Source organism: Temnothorax nylanderi, unplaced genomic scaffold (genome assembly GCF_030848795.1).
Source record: "Temnothorax nylanderi isolate EJ_2023f unplaced genomic scaffold, tnyl_v1.0 TNYL_tig1081_pilon, whole genome shotgun sequence".
Lineage (NCBI taxonomy): Eukaryota > Metazoa > Arthropoda > Insecta > Hymenoptera > Formicidae > Temnothorax > Temnothorax nylanderi.
The window spans coordinates 2,331-22,254 of NW_027250143.1; the positions used below are offsets into that span (position 1 = coordinate 2,331).

A 19,924-nucleotide genomic window follows, 5' to 3' on the forward strand; every position below is an offset into this window, starting at 1 on the left:
TTATTGTTTTATATATAAATCTATTTCTTTTTACAATTTTTTTATTACAGGAAAAAATTTTAATTTTTGCTGTAAGATCTGCTCAAATTTTAACTATATTATTATTTTTTCATTATCTGCTAATAACAGTGACAATTCTTTTCTGCAAAATGGTACTTATAAATTATATTATTTTGTTTATTACGAAATAATATCTGTTTCAGTTTTAACTTTTCCCATTGTCTGTAAGTATTGTTCTTTCAGGATGCTAAAGGTAAGCCACCCATAGTAGGCTATATTCCACTTGGTGCTACTCCTTGGCTCAAGGATTATATCGGTGGTCCAAGTTATCCGACCGTTCGACCTTACACACATGCAGCCATTGCGAAACCTGAAGGTTTATGGTTGAGAACGTGGAATACTTTATATTACATTGTGGATGATCTCATACGACATTACTATTTCTTCCCTATTGTTCAACGACTTACTGAGGAATATGTAGGCCATGCTATCAGACCATTACACGAGATAGAAAAAGAAAGAATTAATATTGTACTAATTAATACTCACGCTGCGTTCGAGCCTGCAATCCCATTGCCGCCAAATACCCTGGAGATTGCAGGATTGAATGCTCAGGCCGTGCAACCAATTGCCGGCGAGGTAGTCGTAACGTATTCTGAGGTAACAGAAATTATATTTCTTTACTTGAAAAACACAATTTAAACAAAAATTTCAATAAAAATATTAGTAAATAAAAATTTTTTAAACATTGAAGAAAGCTTTAAAAAGTATTAAATAATAGGGTTGTGTGGGGTGATGTGCAACATGGGGTGATGTGCAACGTTTCCGATTCCTGGTCTGCATGTCGACATTTGACAGAACCGCATACTGCCATCTGTTTGTGTTGACAGTACCTTGTTTTAGATAAATAACTCGCGAGATAGCACGCACCCTGGTTTGCTGTACGAAAAGCGAGTTAAATTTCTCGAGCTGAATGTAATTTTTGCTTTTCACATTCATAGTGATTTCGTGAATTGGTTTTAGTCATTTTATAGGTAAATATTTTTATATTGTTAGTTTTTCAAGTACTTTTGATAATCCAAAGCGATTTTGTGATTTTCTTACATTGTGTTGGTGTCACGCCAGTCCGCGCAAAATAGCGTGTTTGGGGTGATGTGCAACATGATGTGAAATGGGTCGACATGCAAGGTCGCAACTATTTTACTTGTAACAACTGCGATTCAGATGATAAAAAATAAAGTGTTGGCGAATTTTTATGTTTTCCGGGCGTAACTCCGGTTCGCCAATTGGCGTAAGATGCCGGGTCGACCCCGACAGGGATCCGACGTGCGGTTTGAATGAGACACTTGATTTGGGAGGAATGCACAAATATCGTTTAATTGTCAGGTTAATACAAATGCTGGTTGACGCGCTCTCATTTGAGCACGATACTCGGCGCGCACGTGATTCGATGAGCGCTGGTCACGTGATACGAAAGTGTTCGTAGAGCGCGGAGGCGATGGCAATTAAAACGCGCAATGTAGCTTGCACGCGATGAACGCACTTGAGGCGTTATACAGCAGTCGCACTTGTTCGTAACACAAGACGCGAGAATGTTCACAAAAGTCGGCTCGATCACGATGATCGAGCGCACAATGGCGAGGCACGCAGGGTGACTTATACGCGAATGTTCACTGCTCGCGGAGGCGAGAGCGAATTGCAGCACGCACGAACGGCGCGATAATTAGCGGTGCTCTGACAGAGCAGTAAACTCGGATGCACGACGGTATACGACCTCGTGAACCGGATTACTTTTAGCTACTGACCGCGAACTCTCGTGTTTCGGGAGCTTTCCTTTGCGCGACGCGTATCGACCAATCACCTGCGTTTCCGGGATCATGCGATCACGGCATGACAGGATCGATACGTGCCGCGAGAGACTTCGCGGTGAGGGTTGACGGGGGGAGCGGCGCGAAATCCCTTCGTTCGGAGGGCGACTGACGGATGGCGTTACCGGTACGGTATTGATCCGTGATCGCGAGAAAATTACGGAACATAACCGCCCGCCGCGAATAACAATTCGCAACAATTCAATGCCGCCCGCCGTGACGAATTGTTGATCTCGAGCCGCTTGCCATGCGGAGCACTGCGAGTGCTGAAACAATTTAAACTAGAATGATCAATTTACATAAGACATGATACATAGGAATATTTACAAGTATTTACAAAGTTTTATTGTCGTATAGGCATCGTGGAATGTCACTCCGGAGTGTTTATATCGACCGGCAAAAATGATAGCTTGACCACGGCCCGTTTGTACGTGGATCGCGCTGTTTTAACCGAGACGACTCGCGTGAGTCCGTCGTCGCCGGGGTGACACTCGACGATTCTTCCCAATTCCCATCTGCTGGGAGGAGCGAGAGGATTTCGCAGAAGTAGTAAGCGTCCGACTCGAGCTAGATTCTGAATTTGACGCCACTTGGGGCGTTGCTGCAATGTATGCAGATAGTCATTTGACCAAAGCTTCCAAAAGCTGTCGCGCATCTGTGTAAGTAGCTGCCACCGAGTGAGACGCGTTTCCTTTTCCTCAAGCAACGAGGGGGTGGGAGCGCTTGTCAGCGCCGATCTTATCAAGAAATGACTCGGTGTCACTGAATTATAATCATCGAAATTGTCTGAACCGGGAGCGATCGGTCGCGAGTTCAAACACGCTTCGATTTTACATAGGAGCGTGCTTAGCTCCTCGAATGTCAGCGTGTGCGCCCCGATGACGCGTTTCATGTGAAACTTGACGCTGCGGACGCACGCTTCCCAAAGACCGCCGAAATGCGGCGCGGACGGAGGAATGAAGTTCCACCGAACGCCTTGGGTTGCTAGGCTACTTTGAAAATTCGAATCGCGAATGGCCTCACTCCATGTGACGGAGATTTCGCGTTGAGCGCCGTGGAAAGTCGTAGCGTTGTCCGAATACATATCACTGGGAACGCCGCGACGTGCACAAAATCGATCGAATGCAGCGATAAACGCGGGAGTCGTACAATCGCCAACCAACTCCAGATGAGTAGCTTTGACGGTCATGCAGACGAACACCGCGATGTACGCCTTTCTTGATGTGTGTCCTCGACCGGGAGTAGATCTGACCTGTATTGGTCCGGCATAATCTATCCCGCAGTGTAGGAACGCGCGAGGCGTCGACGTGACGCGACACGAGGGCAGGTCGCCCATTAACTCGTGCGCGGCTTTGGCGCTTTCACGAGCGCATCTGACACATTTATGAAGAACAGCTCGTATCGTTTGACGCGCGCGCAAGATCCAGTAGTGTTCACGAAGCAGGTGCAACGTGAATTGCGGCCCAGCGTGGAGGGCACGGATATGAGTTTCGCGTATTAACGCGGTAACTAACGGGTGTGCAGCGAGCACGACCGGGTGTTTCTTGTCGTCCGGAAACGCCGAATTGCGGAGTCGGCCTCCGACGCGAATAAGTCCGTTTTTATCGAGAAACGGGTTTAATGGTAGCAGTTTACTGCTGTTCGAAATTCGATTTAACGACTCTAATTGAGCGTATTCCACGGGGAATAACATTTGTTGCACTTTCTTGAGCCAGAATTCGCGCGCGAGATTAATTTCTTCCGGAAGAAGTAATATCGACGCGGGTTTTGCGGTCGCATTGACGGAATTTGAGCAACTCATTTCGCGAGCGCGGCGAGCAAATCGCATTACATAAGCGGTGACGCGCACCAGCTTGTTCCACGAGGAGAATTTGTCTCCGAGCTCCCATCATCGTTGGCAAGGGTGCACCAGGTGCACGGAAACGTGCGCTCGCTCTTCCGGTAGCGATTCTTGCAAATTTGATTGAGGCTCGGAGGGCCATTGATCTGCCGATAATTTGAGCCAGTCAGGCCCTGTCCACCATAGAAATTGCTGAATCAGATTTTCCGGTTTGACGCTCCGCGAAACGAGATCGGCAGGGTTTTGCTGTGATGGCACGTGATGCCATTCGACGTTTGGCAGGAGGGTCTGAACCTCATGCACCCGATTCGCGACGAACATTTTCCAACGTGAGGGTGGTTGCGAGAGCCAGGCTTTAGTGACCTTTGAATCTGTCCAACAATGGTAGATCTGAATAGCAATCGTGAGCGCGGATCGCACGGCGGCGATTGACCGCGCGAGCAGAACCGCGGCGAGCAACTCTAAACGAGGAATACTCATAGGCTTGAGCGGAGCTACTTTCGACTTCGATAGAAGTAGCGTAATTTCGACTGTTCCGTCAAGATGCGTAACTTTTAAATAAACAACCGCTCCGTATGCGGAGGCGGAGGCGTCGGCAAACCCATGAATCTCCGCGGTGAGTGTATCGGAACCGTAACCGGTCCAACGCGGAATGACGATTTGTCGCAGTATAGGTAATCGAGTATAGTAATCTCTCCACTTACGGAGAAGATCTTCAGGGATTACATCGTCCCATTTACAGCGAAGAAGCCAGAGCTGCTGCATCATGATTTTTGCGGTGATGACCACTGGGGCCATCCACCCAAGAGGATCAAAAATTCGAGCGATTGTCGAAAGAATTGAGCGCTTCGTGTCGGGAACCGACTCTGCAAGCGTGACGTCAAATTGAAAGACGTCCGTGTGAGGATGCCACTTGATACCCAGTATCTTGAGACGCTCGTCAGATTCGAGCGTTTTTGCGGAGGCAAGGCCATGATCCTGCGGATCGATGCCTTCGAGCAATACGGGATTGTTACTCGCCCATTTTCGGAGGTGAAATCCTGCTCGTTTCAAGAGAGAAATCAGTTGATCTCGCGTCTGAAGCGCGAGCGGTATGTCATCGGCGCCAAACACAGCGTCGTCGACGTACGTGTGAAGCCGTAATACCGGAACTGCCAAAGGGAAATCAGCGCCTTCGTCTTCGGCAACTTGCTCGACCACGCGAAGAGCAACGTTTGGCGCGTTTGCATTACCGTAAGTGACGGTAAGCAATAAGTATGCTATTAAGGGCCCGTTTGGCGTGGGTCGCCATAAGATCCTTTGATAATTTACATCGCTTTTGTGGACAAGAATCTGGCGATACATTTTGGCGATGTCGGCGGTGAAGACGAACCAAAATTGACGCCATCGCAAAAGAATGAAAGATAATTCGGGTTGTAATTTACGGCCGATCATTAGATGGTCGTTCAACGAGAGACCATTGGAAGTCGGTTGAGAGGCGTTGAAGACAACGCGCAAACGAGTTGTTGCGCTATGCTCGCGGACAACTGCATGATGCGGTATATACACTACTTGACCATCAGGGGGGTCATCGAGAGGTGCCTTGGTCATGTGGCCAAGACGTTCATATTCCGCCAAGAAGTCGTGGTATTCCTTCGCAAGGTCGGGATTCGACCTTAACCGTGACTCGAGACGCGAATACAACGCGATTGCAGACTTTTTTGAGTCGCCAATGTCGATAGGGGGCCCCGATTTGAACGGCAGCCGCACTATATATTGCCCGTTGGGGGCACGAGAATGTGTAGACACGAAGTGTTCTTCGCATTGACTCTCTTCCGGTGAGAGATGAGTTTGCTGAGGAAGTTCTTCGACCTCCCAGAACCGTTTCAGCTGATCGGAGATTTCCGACAACACCGTGCAGTGGTGCGTTTGAATGCGAGTCGGCCGTGACTGCGACGGCATAGGCATTGGTCCAGACAGGAACCATCCAAAAATCGATTTTTGAGCGACGGGCTCATGAGGGGCGCGATTACGGACCTCCGGCAGTAAAATCGCGCCATACAAATCAGCACCGATAATGACGTCAATCGGCGCCGCGCTAGTCGGATCGTTATCAGCTAGCGTAAGTTCGCGAATGTACGACAGTTTCGTTATATCCTGAACGCTTTGCGGAATGTAAGTCGTGAGCGACTTGAGAACAAGAGCGGAAACGGAGGGCGCCGGGCCCGTGCCGTCACGCGCTGACACATGAACTTTAGCTGCGCTGCGCTGCGGTGGCAGCGGTCTCGCCGATCCCAGTGATAGATACGGAGACGCGCGTACGCGGGAGACGCAGTCGCTGAGCTAAACGTTCGGTGATCAAAGTAGTGACCGAACCTTGATCCAATAACGCGCGGACTATACTATGTCGACCGTTGAGCCCGCTCACCTTGATCCAGGCCGTAGCTAATAAAATATTTGATTTTGAAAAGCTAGTGTGAGATAATAGATGCGAAGTTACTTCGTCAGTTGAGTCTGTTTTCGTTTCCGTAGATGAAGGTGAGCCCTCACTTGTCGAACTATTATTATTTACATCGGTCGTGTGAAGCAACGTATGGTGCTTCTGCTGACATTGACGGCATGTGTTCTTGCTCGAACACGCATCGCGAGTGTGCCGTGTACTCAAGCAATTGTAGCAACAATGATATTTCTTCGCGAGATCACGCCGTTGAGCGACGCTCTTATTGTGAAAGTCCGGACACGCGGACAAGAAGTGCGTCTTTTGACACATGGGACATTTGGTCGAACTTGCGTTCGCTGCGTGACTCTGAACAGAGGAATTTTGTTTATTGCCCTTGACTTGAGACGAAGCCGGGAGAACATTCTCGAGCGCACGTATTCGTGATAGAAGAAATTTATCAAGTCGATCGTATGTTGGATACTCTGACGTATCGCCAAGTTGCAATTCCCAGGCCTTTCGTGTGAATTTATCCAGCCTTTGAACGAGCAAATAAACCAAAATGTCGTCCCATGCATCAACAGACCGACCGAGGTTTTTTAATGACTGTATTGCTATGTTCGCTTTATTGCGCAACGCGGTGAGAGCCACTGCGGAATCAGAAGTCGCTTGGGGAAGCGTGTGCAGAGCGTGGATGTGATCATGTACTAAGCGGCGGCGATTATCATATCGCGTTATTAGCAAACTCCAAGCTATCTTAAAATTCGCGTCAGTTAATGCCAGATTGCGTATGGCATCGCTGGCTTCACCCTTCACGCAAGAGTGCAGATATTGCAAGCGATTAACGTCTAACAATTCGCGATTATCAATGATTAAGGCTGTGAATTGATCTCGAAACGCTTCCCACTCGCGAAACTCCCCCGAGAATTTAGGAAGACTTATACGCGGCAGGTGCGAAAGAGAAAACGCGGACTGATCCGTGCGCATCGTTGATGCGGCAAATGACTGGTTGTGACTCACGACTGGCTCCAACTCCTCCAGGCTCTCCGACATGTAGTCCAAGGCTGCTTGGTAGGCGTTGTGCGTAGTCTCGAAGTGATTGTCCTTGAAGTAGGACAGCGATGCTCGCAGGTCCTCAGGGATGGTCTTGGCTACAGCGGCGTGTCCGCTGACGAACTGATTCCATGTCTCCTTGAGAGCGGAGATCCTCGAACGGACCTTTGCTGGCGTTAGGTTGCTTCGCTCGAGCTTCTTGAAATTCTCAAGACAACGCTCGATCACTCTTTGGAGTTGCGGTTGACCGCCCAATTGCTCTGCCATTTCGCACCAGCTGGTTTGACTCGTCCTCAACAAGCACGCCGATCCGGCTCGAAGGACCAGAAATTATGTTGGCAAATTTTTATGTTTTCCGGGCGTAACTCCGGTTCGCCAATTGGCGTAAGATGCCGGGTCGACCCCGACAGGGATCCGACGTGCGGTTTGAATGAGACACTTGATTTGGGAGGAATGCACAAATATCGTTTAATTGTCAGGTTAATACAAATGCTGGTTGACGCGCTCTCATTTGAGCACGACACTCGACGCGCACGTGATTCGATGAGCGCTGGTCACGTGATACGAAAGTGTTCGTAGAGCGCGGAGGCGATGGCAATTAAAACGCGCAATGTAGCTTGCACGCGATGAACGCACTTGAGGCGTTATACAGCAGTCGCACTTGTTCGTAACACAAGACGCGAGAATGTTCACAAAAGTCGGCTCGATCACGATGATCGAGCGCACAATGGCGAGGCACGCAGGGTGACTTATACGCGAATGTTCACTGCTCGCGGAGGCGAGAGCGAATTGCAGCACGCACGAACGGCGCGATAATTAGCGGTGCTCTGACAGAGCAGTAAACTCGGATGCACGACGGTATACGACCTCGTGAACCGGATTACTTTTAGCTACTGACCGCGAACTCTCGTGTTTCGAGAGCTTTCCTTTGCGCGACGCGTATCGACCAATCACCTGCGTTTCCGGGATCATGCGATCACGGCATGACAGGATCGATACGTGCCGCGAGAGACTTCGCGGTGAGGGTTGACGGGGGGAGCGGCGCGAAATCCCTTCGTTCGGAGGGCGACTGACGGATGGCGTTACCGGTACGGTATTGATCGTGATCGCGAGAAAATTACGGAACATAAAGTTTTTTGCGTTTTTCCTTTCATTATATTAATTTTTAAGCGATAAATAAATAAGAAATCAAATAAAAATTATTTTTTTTTCAGGTCGATTACAACACAGTGAAATTTTTTGTTCACCAGATTTCGATTAATTTGTATTTAAGAAGCCCAAATTTAACATTTAAGTCGATTGATGTCGATATTCATGCATTTTTTACCTTAATTTTACCTGTGTTGCACATCACCCCAAGAAAATTTGAAAATGCTAAAACAGACGTTTTTGAAAACTCGAAAAATTTTTAGGAAAAATTTAAAATTTTGAAAATCTAATCACGCAGAATTTTAGTATTTTCCTTCTTCTACATTATACAGCCATGATATATTCAAGAATTTGATTTTTGGATATGTTTTCCGAGCAACGCGTGAAAGTGTTGCACATCACCCCACATAACCCTACTTTTAAGAAAATTTTTCAATTTTTTGAAATCGGTGAAAAATTAAGGATGTATAGGAGGTACAGTCTTAGATGTATCGGACCTAATTTTCAAAGCGCTACCAAGTGGATAAAAATTTGTGAGAATGTTCTTTTAGTCTTCCTGATGTGCTACAAAAAAGTAGAAACGAATCCACTAAACGGTTGCTGAGATATAACGATTTTAATTTTCACTGATTTTACACGTATTCTTATGGGAAGAGACGATTTTGACGGATAAAACAGCTAAAAAAATGTTGAAGGAGTGCTACCAATGTTTTGAATTTTTTTGTACATCTAGTATACGAATAGATGAAAATATCTGCCAAGTTTCAATTGTCTTCACTACACCGTTTTAAAGAAATAAATTATAACTTGAGATAATTGTGCTGTCGGCACGAATGTATCTCAATGAAAAAACATTTGTAAAGTAAAAAATACCTTTCTAGGAGTAAAAATAAGACTCCTACTATCATTTGAGTATCTTACATCTAGATTTACTATGCGTTAGGCGTAGATATTCAAGTATTTCAAATTTCATGCACTTTTGTCTAAGATTGTACCTCCGATACATCCTTAATAATACTTTTAAGAATCCCTTTCAATTGTTTGAAGTCGGCGCCAAATTAATAATTACTAAATTAATTTGGCGCCGACTTAAAAAATTAAAAAGAATTCTTAAAAGTATTATTAATTTTGCACCGATTTCAAAAAATTGAAAGTGATTCTTAAAAGTATTATTTAATACTTTTTAAAGCTTTTTTTAATTTTTTAAAAAATTTTTAAATACTTTTTAGAGCTTTTTTTAAAGTCGGTTCTATTTTTAAAAAAAATTTTTATTTTATACTTTTTTAGTGCTTCATTAAATTAATATAAATAAAAAAAATAATTTATTAGTTGCTTATAATTATTTATTGTTACGGGAAATGGGAAGGCCGTCGAGCGGTATGCAAGTGATGATTCGATGGTTGAATGATAACACAGTATATTTCGTTAGAATACAGAAGGAGCTAACCGGACAAGACGTATCGTGAACACGGACTAGGACAGACTGACTACCGTATCGAAGAAGAACATTAAGTCAGTCATTAGATAGATAGGCAACTCTATGGGATAATAGTTCTCCAGATGCGCGCTGGGAATCGCCACCAATCCGGATTCGGCTCGAACACCTCCCCTCGATGAGCACACGACGTCTGTGAAATAGTTAGACGGGCTTTAGATTTAAGAGATCGAGACATCTCTCGTGCTTCAACCTTGGAAGTCCCTTGGTGAGAATGTCTGCGGCCATCAGCTCAGTAGGTGCATATTATATCTTCAAAATTCCGCTCTCCATCACCTCGCGTACGTAGTGATGGCGAACATCAATGTGCTTGGTTCTGGCGTGAAAGACAGGATTCTCCGCCAGTTTCCGGGCTCCGTTGTTGTCATTAAAGATCGTCAGTTTGGTTGGTAACTTGAAGCTGAGGTCGCTGATAAATCTTTGAAGGTAAACAGCCTTCTTCACGGCGTCTGATACAGCCATGTATTCGGCTTCGGTAGACGAAAGGGCAGTGGTCCTCTGCTTCTTGGACTCCCATGATATGAGACATCCGTTCAATATAAAAGCATAACTCGTATAAGATCGTCGGTCCTCTAGGCAATTCGCCCAATCCGCATCAGCATAGCCAGTGAGGTGTTTGGTAGATCTCCTGAATGACAGTCCAAGATTCGATGTCCCTTTGAGGTATCGCAAGACACGTTTGGCTGCCTTCCAGTGGGTCTCGTCATAGCAGTTGTTGAACTGGCCCAGATGACTCACCGCGTAAGAAATGTCGGGTCTGGTGCTCATGGCTAAGTATGTCAGCTTCCCGACCAGCTCCCGAAAAGGCAGTTCCTTCTCTTGCATACTGGAATCGTCCTCGCTCTTTCTTAATTTCTAGCTGCAATCCAGCGGAGTAGCTACTGGCTTCGAGTCCTTTATTCCGAATCGGTCCAGAGTATCGTTGATGTACCCCTTTTGATTCAATGTCATTCCATCCTCGTTTTGAGTAAACTTGATGCCGAGACAATATTTTATTTCGCCGAGATCCTTGATCTGAAAACTTTTAGAAAGATGTTCAGTTAGTTTAGTGATTTCCGATAGGTCGCGGGATGCCACCAAGATGTCGTCGACGTAAACTGTGACGATAAAGATATTTTCGCCTTTTCCTCTGAAGAATACGCATGGATCAGCTGTAGATTGCTTAAGTCCAAACTTCTCGAGCTCACATCTCAGTCTCACGTGCCAGCGGCGTCCAGCTTGGCGAAGTCCGTAAAGAGCTTTTCTTAATAGACAAACCTTGTCTCCGCTCCTCAATTCCCGAAGCATAATTGCTGCTTTATTAGCAATCTTCCCCTTCTTCTCGGAGATGACAATTTCTTTTAAAATTCGTTCCGTGTATTTGGGAATCTCCATGAAGATTTGTTCCTCGAGCTCGCCGTTTAAGTATGCGGTCGTGACATCTAGTTGATGAATCTTTATGTTATGTTGTGCCGCTACCCTTACGAAAAAGTAGTACTAGCAATCAGTACTCAGTACTGAGTGAACAGTACTCGTAGTATTGAGAGTATTAGTATGTTAATACTCATAAATACTACAGAATGGTCGGTACTGTGTCTGTCAGTGCTTACAGTACTGGCAGTACTACAAGCAATAATACTCATTAGTACTCCAAAGTATTGAAGTGGTCAGTACTTTATCAGATTAATATTCGGAGTACTATCATGATAGTACTGCCAGTACTGTAAGAAACTAATAGGCATAGATTATTGATAAATTGGTTCTCTAGCACAGTCTTGGTTTTTAATTGACCAAAGATTTGTAATAAACAGGATTTAAACAGATCTCTTCTACGTGTCACAGGGTACCCTACCTTTCACATTACATGTCACAGTGTACCCTACGCTATGGCTCAATCGACCCCACGCGTGGGGTCCACTGTGACAAACGCAGCATTTCGAAATATCATTATTTTTGCAAAATATTTCTGAAAATTTACTTCTTAAATCATTTACAAACAAAGTTTATTATATTAAACATCGAATAGTCTTATTTATATTATAATGAAGTTATTAAAATTTTTAAATTTACATTTTTAATGTGATTTGAAAAAACGTGGTTCAAGGGTGCCCACTCTCCCCTACTGCGCCTGTACCATACGTTAGTATCTCACGATTATTTGATAAGTACTAAAAGAGTACTGGAGGGAGTACTGGTGGGAGTACTGGGGGAGTATTGGAGGGAGTACTGAATGAGTATTGGATGAGTACTGGGAAGGAGTACTGACGAAGTCAGTATGGTCGAATTTAGTAGTACTTTGAGTACTTATGTCTCCAGTACTTTCACCAATACTTTTTCCAGTATTAAAACCAGTACTACTTTTTCATAAGAGTAGGGCCGTTGTGATGCGTATTGAACTGAGACGAGCCACTGATGCGAAGGTCTCGTAGAAGTCTACGCCGGGACGTTGAGAGAATCCACGCGCGACGATGCGCGCCTTTCTCCGTTCCAATGTTCCATCTTGATTCATCTTGTTTCGTAGCACATATCGGCTACCGATAATCTCGCATCCTTCCGGGCGATCCACCAGCTTCCACGTATCATTATTTAAGATGGATTTCATTTCCGTGGTCATAGCGTAAATCCATTCTTCCGCATCAGGTCCTCTCAGGGATTCATTAATAGGTACTTCGGCAAGAAAAGCGAATCCGGCTTGTTCGGTTGTATCATTCGCGACTTGAAACAATTTTCTAGGTCTTCCCCTGCGTCCTGTCATTACTTTTCGAGGTCTTCCTGGTCCTCTCTTCGGTGTGGCCTGCGGTTCGTCGACATGATCCTCGTCTTCATCTTCGGTGACGTGATCTTCTCTCGTCGTCTTGATCCTTGTCGCTATCGCTGAAAATCGGAAATTCAACTTCGTTCGGTTTCTCTGCGACATCATCCCTTTTTGGTTTAGGCTCCTTTTGCGTCTGTCGTAACGCTTCCGGCATGGCAATAAATTCCACATCTCTCGATATGTCTATCTTGCGTTTGTCCGGGATCCACACTCTGTAGGCCTTAGAATTTTCGGCATATCCAAGGAAGATTCCTCTCTTAGAACGTGACTGGAATTTTTCCTTGTTCGGCTCTCTATTAGTGTGTATACAGGACAACCGAATTCTTGAAATTGTCCGACGTTTGGCGCATTTCCCGTCCAGTATTCGTAAGGAGTCTTGCCGCCAAGGCTACTGGTCGGATAGCGATTGCGTATATAATTTGCCGTATTGATAGCCTCTCCCCAGAAAGACGAAGGTAGTTTGGATTGGATCAGGAAGCATCTAGCCATCTCCACGAGAGTCCGATTCTTCCTCTTTGCAGTCCCATTCTGCTCCGGAGTATGCGTGACTGTCAACCTGCGCTCGATCCCGTTTCTCTTCAGAAAGTCGTTGAATTCTAGATTGACGAACTCTCAAAGTTACCTTCTGGGGTGCAATAAAAAATATAATTTATTCACAACAAGTCAAATCCTAGAAGAATTTGGTCACATCGTTAAGACATCTGAAACCATCCGACACTTGCCTAAAATATTTCAAAGAACGCGGCAGTCATTGCTCCGACGCGGTGCTGTGACTTTTGTTGTAACGTTGGTGGTCGTAATTTTGAACATTTACTGTAAACTAGAGACCCTCTATACAGAATCTGGCCATAAGCGATTTTGTCAAAATCCTGCGAGAGAGACGGATATACATTTTTCCTTTAACCTAGCCTCATCTGATACGCTCAAGCACATTTGGCAGCTGTAAAAGTGTTATAAGCATTGCAGCAATAGATAGCGAATAATAGCGATATTGTAGAGATAATGTATATCTTTCCTCTCGCAGGATTTGGACAAAATCGCTTATGGCCAAACTCTGCATAGAGGGTCTCTACTGTAAACATGTCAAATTGACGGAATAAAATCATTGCATCGCAGTCGTTGTGACGATTTAATTAAACGCCCGTAACGAAGCGTCGTTGACTCATGGTTCCTATACTTAAAGTTGGTGTATTTATTCCTTCTTTCATTACACAAATTTACGAAACTTAGTTTTTCTACACCCTGTATATATCTCAGGAACTGTTTAATATTGTAACTCGTGCTCAATCGTGGTCAATCGGGACGGTGGTCAATCGGGACGGTGGTCAATCGAGACCGTGGTCAATCGGGACCGTGGTCAATCGGGACGGTGGTCAATCGGGACCCTGGTTAATCGGGACCGTGGTCAATCGGGACGGTGGTCAATGGGGATGGTGGTCAATCGTGACCGTGGTCAATCGGGACGGTGGTCAATCAGGACCGTGGTCAATCGGGACGTTGGTCAATTGGGACCGTGGTAAATATTAACGTGATCAAACGGGACGCTCCTAAAAAAACGACAGCGACTAACTTTAAGATATCGGAAAACGCCCAATGCCATTCAAAGGAGAATCGTTTCTACCCGTTTGTACCTCCGTTTAAATCGTTTGTCTCTCAAAGGAACCGGAAATACAGGCTTTTCAAAAAACGTCCAAGAGGTAAATTCGTTAATTTTTTAGATAACGGAAAACGCCCAACGCCATTCGAAGGAGAATCGTATGTACCCGTTTGTACCTCCGTTTAAATCGTTTGTTTCTAAAGGGTTAAGGAGTTAGAGGGGGTGAAAAAAACGCCAGCGCCCAACTTTAAGATATCAGAAAACGCCCAACGCCATTCGAAGGAGAATCGTTTGTACCCGTTTGTACCTCCGTTTAAATCGTTTGTTTCTAAAGGGTTAAGGAGTTAGAGAGGGTGAAAAAAACGCCAGCGCCCAACTTTAAGATATCAGAAAACGCCCAACGCCATTCGAAGGAGAATCGTATGTACCCGTTTGTACCTCCGTTTAAATCGTTTGTTTCTAAAGGGTTAAGGAGTTAGAGGGGGTGAAAAAAACGCCAGCGCCCAACTTTAAGATATCAGAAAACGTCCAACGCCATTCGAAGGAGAATCGTTTGTACCCGTTTGTACCTCCGTTTAAATCGTTTGTTTCTAAAAGGTTAAGGAGTTAGAGTGGGTGAAAAAAACGCCAGCGCCCAACTTTAAGATATTGGAAAACGCCCAACGCCATTCGAAGGAGAATCGTATGTACCCGTTTGTACCTCCGTTTAAATCGTTTGTTTCTAAAGGGTTAAGGAGTTAGAGGGTTTGCGTCGTTTTTTATGAGAAGAGCTTCTATCTGGATCTTATTCCACGTGTCGAAGTTTTCTTTATTCAGAAATTCAATCCTTACAGACGACGACGCCATGTTTTCTTCCTCGTGTATCGATCACGTATCACTCGCGATAATATACTTGCAACGGCTATACGCCTGGGCCCATAACCTGTTACGGGAAAAGCGGTGCTGCACGCTTTCACGAAAATTGCGATATCTCAGAACCTATTAGAGTCTCCATTAATTTTTTTTTAAAAGAAAGGTTACACTATAAGGAATATTTTATTATCTTACAAAGTTTCTGACAAATTGGTCCCGTTCGAATAAAAACGATTCCAAAAAATATTTTTACTTTTTTTTGGTCAAAATTAAAAAATTTGTTTTCAATAATGCAATAGTCTAAAAAGGCATGATTTCAAGTATAACATATTTAAATTTTATTAAAATCCGATGAATAGTTTCGTAAATATTAATACTTAAAAAAATACTTAGTAAAAAATTCAACATGGCGTAACTTTTACAATTTTCAAAATTTTTAAAAATCCTTTGACCTTTTAATTTCTCTTATCCAATACTATAATTTCACCAATTTGCAAATCAATCCGGAAACCACGTCCAAATCGTGACATTTCTGACGTATTCTTACCCATCTATATTCTATAAATGAAAAAATTGCAATTCTATGTAATATAATTTATATTATTAATTAATTATTAATTTGTATAATAATCAGTGAATTGTAAGCAGAAAATAAATATTTCACGGAATATTGCTAAATTTAGAAATGTAAAAATATTTTTTATAATAATATTCTATTTATAACAATGACTTCTCTAAAAAAGTGCCGCATAAATCTTATTTAAACAAATTTGATAATATAATTTCTGCTTAGATATAATCCGTTTAAAATGCATCAGTTATTTACGATTATATTTTGTCATTAAGATACATATTTTTATATTATCGAAATATTAAAGGCCTCCGTACAATGAAAAATATAATTAAGGAACAAGGAACAGATAAGAAACAAGAAATCAGGAATGAAGCTGGTGTAGCATTAATACTCGGCTTCCGATAGGTTAAAAATCTATTGCCTGTGTTATTCCCTGTTTCTGTTGCCTGTATTTTTTATCGTGCATCCAACTTTATTCTTGATTCTTTAGTCCTAATCGCTAATATCTGTTCTTTGTTCCTTATATTTTTTATTGTGCGGAGGCCTTTAGTTCATCATTATTTTAAAGGATGTGCGCATATTTCTTGACGGAGCAAAGAATGGAGCCATCGTAATATCGTTAGGAACGAATGTGAAATGGAAACATCTCAATTTAGATACGGTTAAAACCGTTATACTGGCTCTGTCGAAACTAAAACAACGAGTGCTGTGGAAGCTAGATATTGAAGTGCCATTTGAGATCCCCGAAAATGTAATGGTTGTGAAATGGATGCCTCAAAGCGAAGTTTTATGTACGTTTTCCAGTTTCTATGAATGTACGAGAAATATGAGTTGTATATTTCTACGTAACATTTGTTTAATTAGCTATTGCTAATAAATTGTTATTTTTTAAGTAACGTACGGTAACGGTAATGAGTTACTTTTGAGAATCAGTAACTTATAGTAACGGTATATAACCGTTACTTTTTTGACTCGTAACGAGTAACGGTAACTATAGTTACTTTTAAAAAGTTACTTTCCTATCTCTGCTCAGGATCATGTCCTTGACAACATATGTTAAAGGTCAAGGTTATTGGAGGTGCCTTCCCTCATCATTATTTTTACCATTTTATTTTATTTTATAATTTTTTTGCACTTATTATGAGACAATTTTAATTTTTAGTTATTACAATTATATGTTATAATCTCTTTACAATAAAAGAGTAGTTTTTATTACAATAAGAACAACTCACTTTTTGTTTAAAAATGAGGTATAGGCAACAAAATTGTTGATTAAAAAGTTTATCATATTAGTTTAATCGGGACATGTATAGCTAATAATATGTGTGTATCTATGTAAGATTTCCATAGTTGAGAGTTATACTTATTTAATAATATGTCTTTATGTGTTTAGCTCATAAAAATGTAAGAGCAGTCTGGACACATGGTGGTCTTCTGAGTACGCAGGAAGCTATTTGGAAAGGTATACCAATGATCGTAATGCCTTTCGTTATAGATCAAAAATCCAACGCAAGAATATTAGTAGCTAAAGGTGTTGGCATATACTTGGACATTAAAACTTTGTCCACGCAATCCATATTACGCGCAGCTGAAGAAGTACTTTACAATGAAAGGTATCATATTTTGATCATGCTTTAATAATTATTATTTAAGCAGTAAATATTAACAATATAGCTACATTTCAGATAATGTCTAAACTCTAATGTTTAATATACATAGTATAATCAATTTACAAATTCCTGTAAAAACAATTGCTTATAAGATAATAAATTATAAAATTTAGCTTTCCTGTTTATGTGTCTTGTAATATATTTGGCTTTTCCTTTAATTAAGACGTAAGTTTGCGTTCCTTTATTAAAACGTAATTTTTTTATTACATTATTAATAGTCAAACTTTTTTTTTGTACAGTTATACGAGAAACATGAAACGATTATCCAGCGAATTCCGGGATCGGCCAATACCGCCATTAGATTTAGCTATTTGGGGCATCGAATACACCGTTCGCCATCCAAATGGAACTTTAGTGACGCCGCTGAGATCTCAGAGCTGGGTGGAACAAAATCTGATTGATGTCTACGCATTTTTGTTTCTTAGTTTCTTCATAATATTGTTAAGTATATTCTTTGTAATAAAAGTATTGATTAATTTTTATTATAATTATATGTACACTGCATCTAAATTACGCAAGAGTAAACAAGCGTAAGTCGTAGAAACATTAACAGGCTTTGCGTGCAGTTGCTGCATATAATGTAAAGAAGTGAATATAACGTGAATATATAAAATGTCATAATAATTGCATTGATATTGTAATTAATAATAAATTATGTTATACTAAATTGTAAAATAAAGCAATATCATGATAAATATTAAAAAACATTTAATAAAATATTTTTCATGTATGTATAAAAGCTTCTTTCTGACAGTAAATAAAATACCACATTACTGTTTAGCAAAATATTTATTTAAACATTTACGCAGATATAAATATTTTTCAGAATTCTCTGAATGTAAGGAGACATATATGTCCGTTTGTTTAAACAATTAAGTATGATCATTGATACGAGACGAAGAATATATATTCTTGCAGAAAACCACCCACGCTGTTTAAAAATCAGTTTAGTTATAGGAAGTCAAGAAATTCCATTCCAAAATAAAATTCTATCATGCGTTAAATTTTTGTTTTCTGATGTCAATAGGTTTTTCGTAGGTGGAGATGTGGAGGAGATGCAAAGGTCAAGTAGACCTTTCCAAGAAGAATTCGTTTTTGAAATGGAATTGTATGATTATTTTTTTACATAATATGATTCTTCTAGTTATTCTGCATGTACAGGGTGTCCTTTGAGAAGTTAGGTACTGAAATTATTTAGCTTTTATTCTATAACTCATACGAGTATCGGCAAAAATAAAACTGCGTTGAGTAGAAGACATTTGGCAGTTTTATTTGAGTATACTATGATGAAAAATTTTTACTTAATTTTTGTTTGGCGCTTACATGTAAATATATTAGTCGTTACGTGTATATATTAGTTGCTAAGTTTAATTGTTGATACTCGCGTTACATATTAGTTGATAAGTTGCTTCTCGTATCATTAGCGCGCATTTGTGGAAGCATGCCGTCAGTAAATTTAGATCGTGTTTAGTGACTCGCGCGGAACGTTGGCGGATCGCGATCGATAGCCTGTCAATATTCTCGCGACTCACCCGACTCGTGCTGCCCGCCCGCGGGTGGCATCCCCAAGTAATGGGAGAATTTACTCGCTCGCGCCGTACTTCACAGGTGCGCGAGCTAGAGAGTCCCGGAAGATCACTCACTGTTCAGACGTCGTCGAGTTTACAGTACTCACGTTTGGGACTCGGTTGAGTCCACACACATTATTCGAGCCTTGCCTGCCTGCTTGTGCCTGCTTGTGCCTGCTTGCTAATCCTGCATTAAACGCACGCTCAACCCTTGCCTGCCTGCCTGCACCTCCCGCAATCACGGAGGGCTTGCTGCCGAACGGAAGGACGAGATTAACTGCCAGGAGGGCCGGGCAACGACACGGTGAGTCGCTTTTGTAGTAATTTCTCGTTGCATGCATTGTGCATACCGTTCGCTTTCGTGAGGGGCCATACCCCCCTCTGGTCCTTCGAAACCAGTAATTTACAGACCAATTCGCGAATCCGGGGAGCGCCTCACACCCCCCCCCGAGCAATTTTATTTTGTAGAAAATAGCAAAAATCAGGCATTCTAAAGATTATACATTGGACATTGTAAAGATGTTCTCTAAATGTGCACCGTTACTATTTGAACAAAAATCAGTTCTTAAAAAGTGGCTAATGGTATAATAAATGATTGTTTACACAAAGTTTTATACAGTTTTCGTAAAAAAAATAGATTTTTGTTCAAATAGTAACTTTATGGTGTGTACTTCGAAAACATGTACATATCACTTCAGAATGTCTGATTTTTACTGTTTTTTATAAAATTAAATTCAAAAAAGGTAAAAAAAGGCGCCAAGTACACGCACAATGTTGTAAATCCAAAAATCCAATCTAAGTGGTAGTAGCTTTACTTCTCCTTAACAAAATTATTATATCATAAAATTGCGTTACCTAACTCAAGTGACATGTATTTCAAAAAAAGATGTGAAATCTTTAAATGTGCGCTAATTGCAAAGAGAATATATATATTGTTTCGAAAAATAATTGTTTTGCAACTATTTTTAAAAAATAAAACCCAAGTGGTACATATATTTGTGTTCCCATTCAAGGGTCTTCCTATTCCAACCCAAGTGGTAGTAGCTTT

General features: G+C 42.1%; 1 protein-coding gene across 1 annotated transcript; it reads left to right on the forward strand.

The window, feature by feature from the left end:
• Window positions 1-229: 229 nt before the first annotated feature.
• On the forward strand, window positions 230-18,038 carry LOC139786578 (UDP-glycosyltransferase UGT5-like; the record flags this gene model as incomplete). The annotated part of the gene is made up of 4 exons (XM_071725729.1): window positions 230-660; window positions 16,207-16,429; window positions 17,032-17,251; window positions 17,548-18,038. Coding segments are annotated over 4 exons (1,169 nt in total), but the record flags the coding sequence as incomplete, so codon positions are not given.
• Between the last annotated feature and the right edge of the window lie 1,886 nt (window positions 18,039-19,924).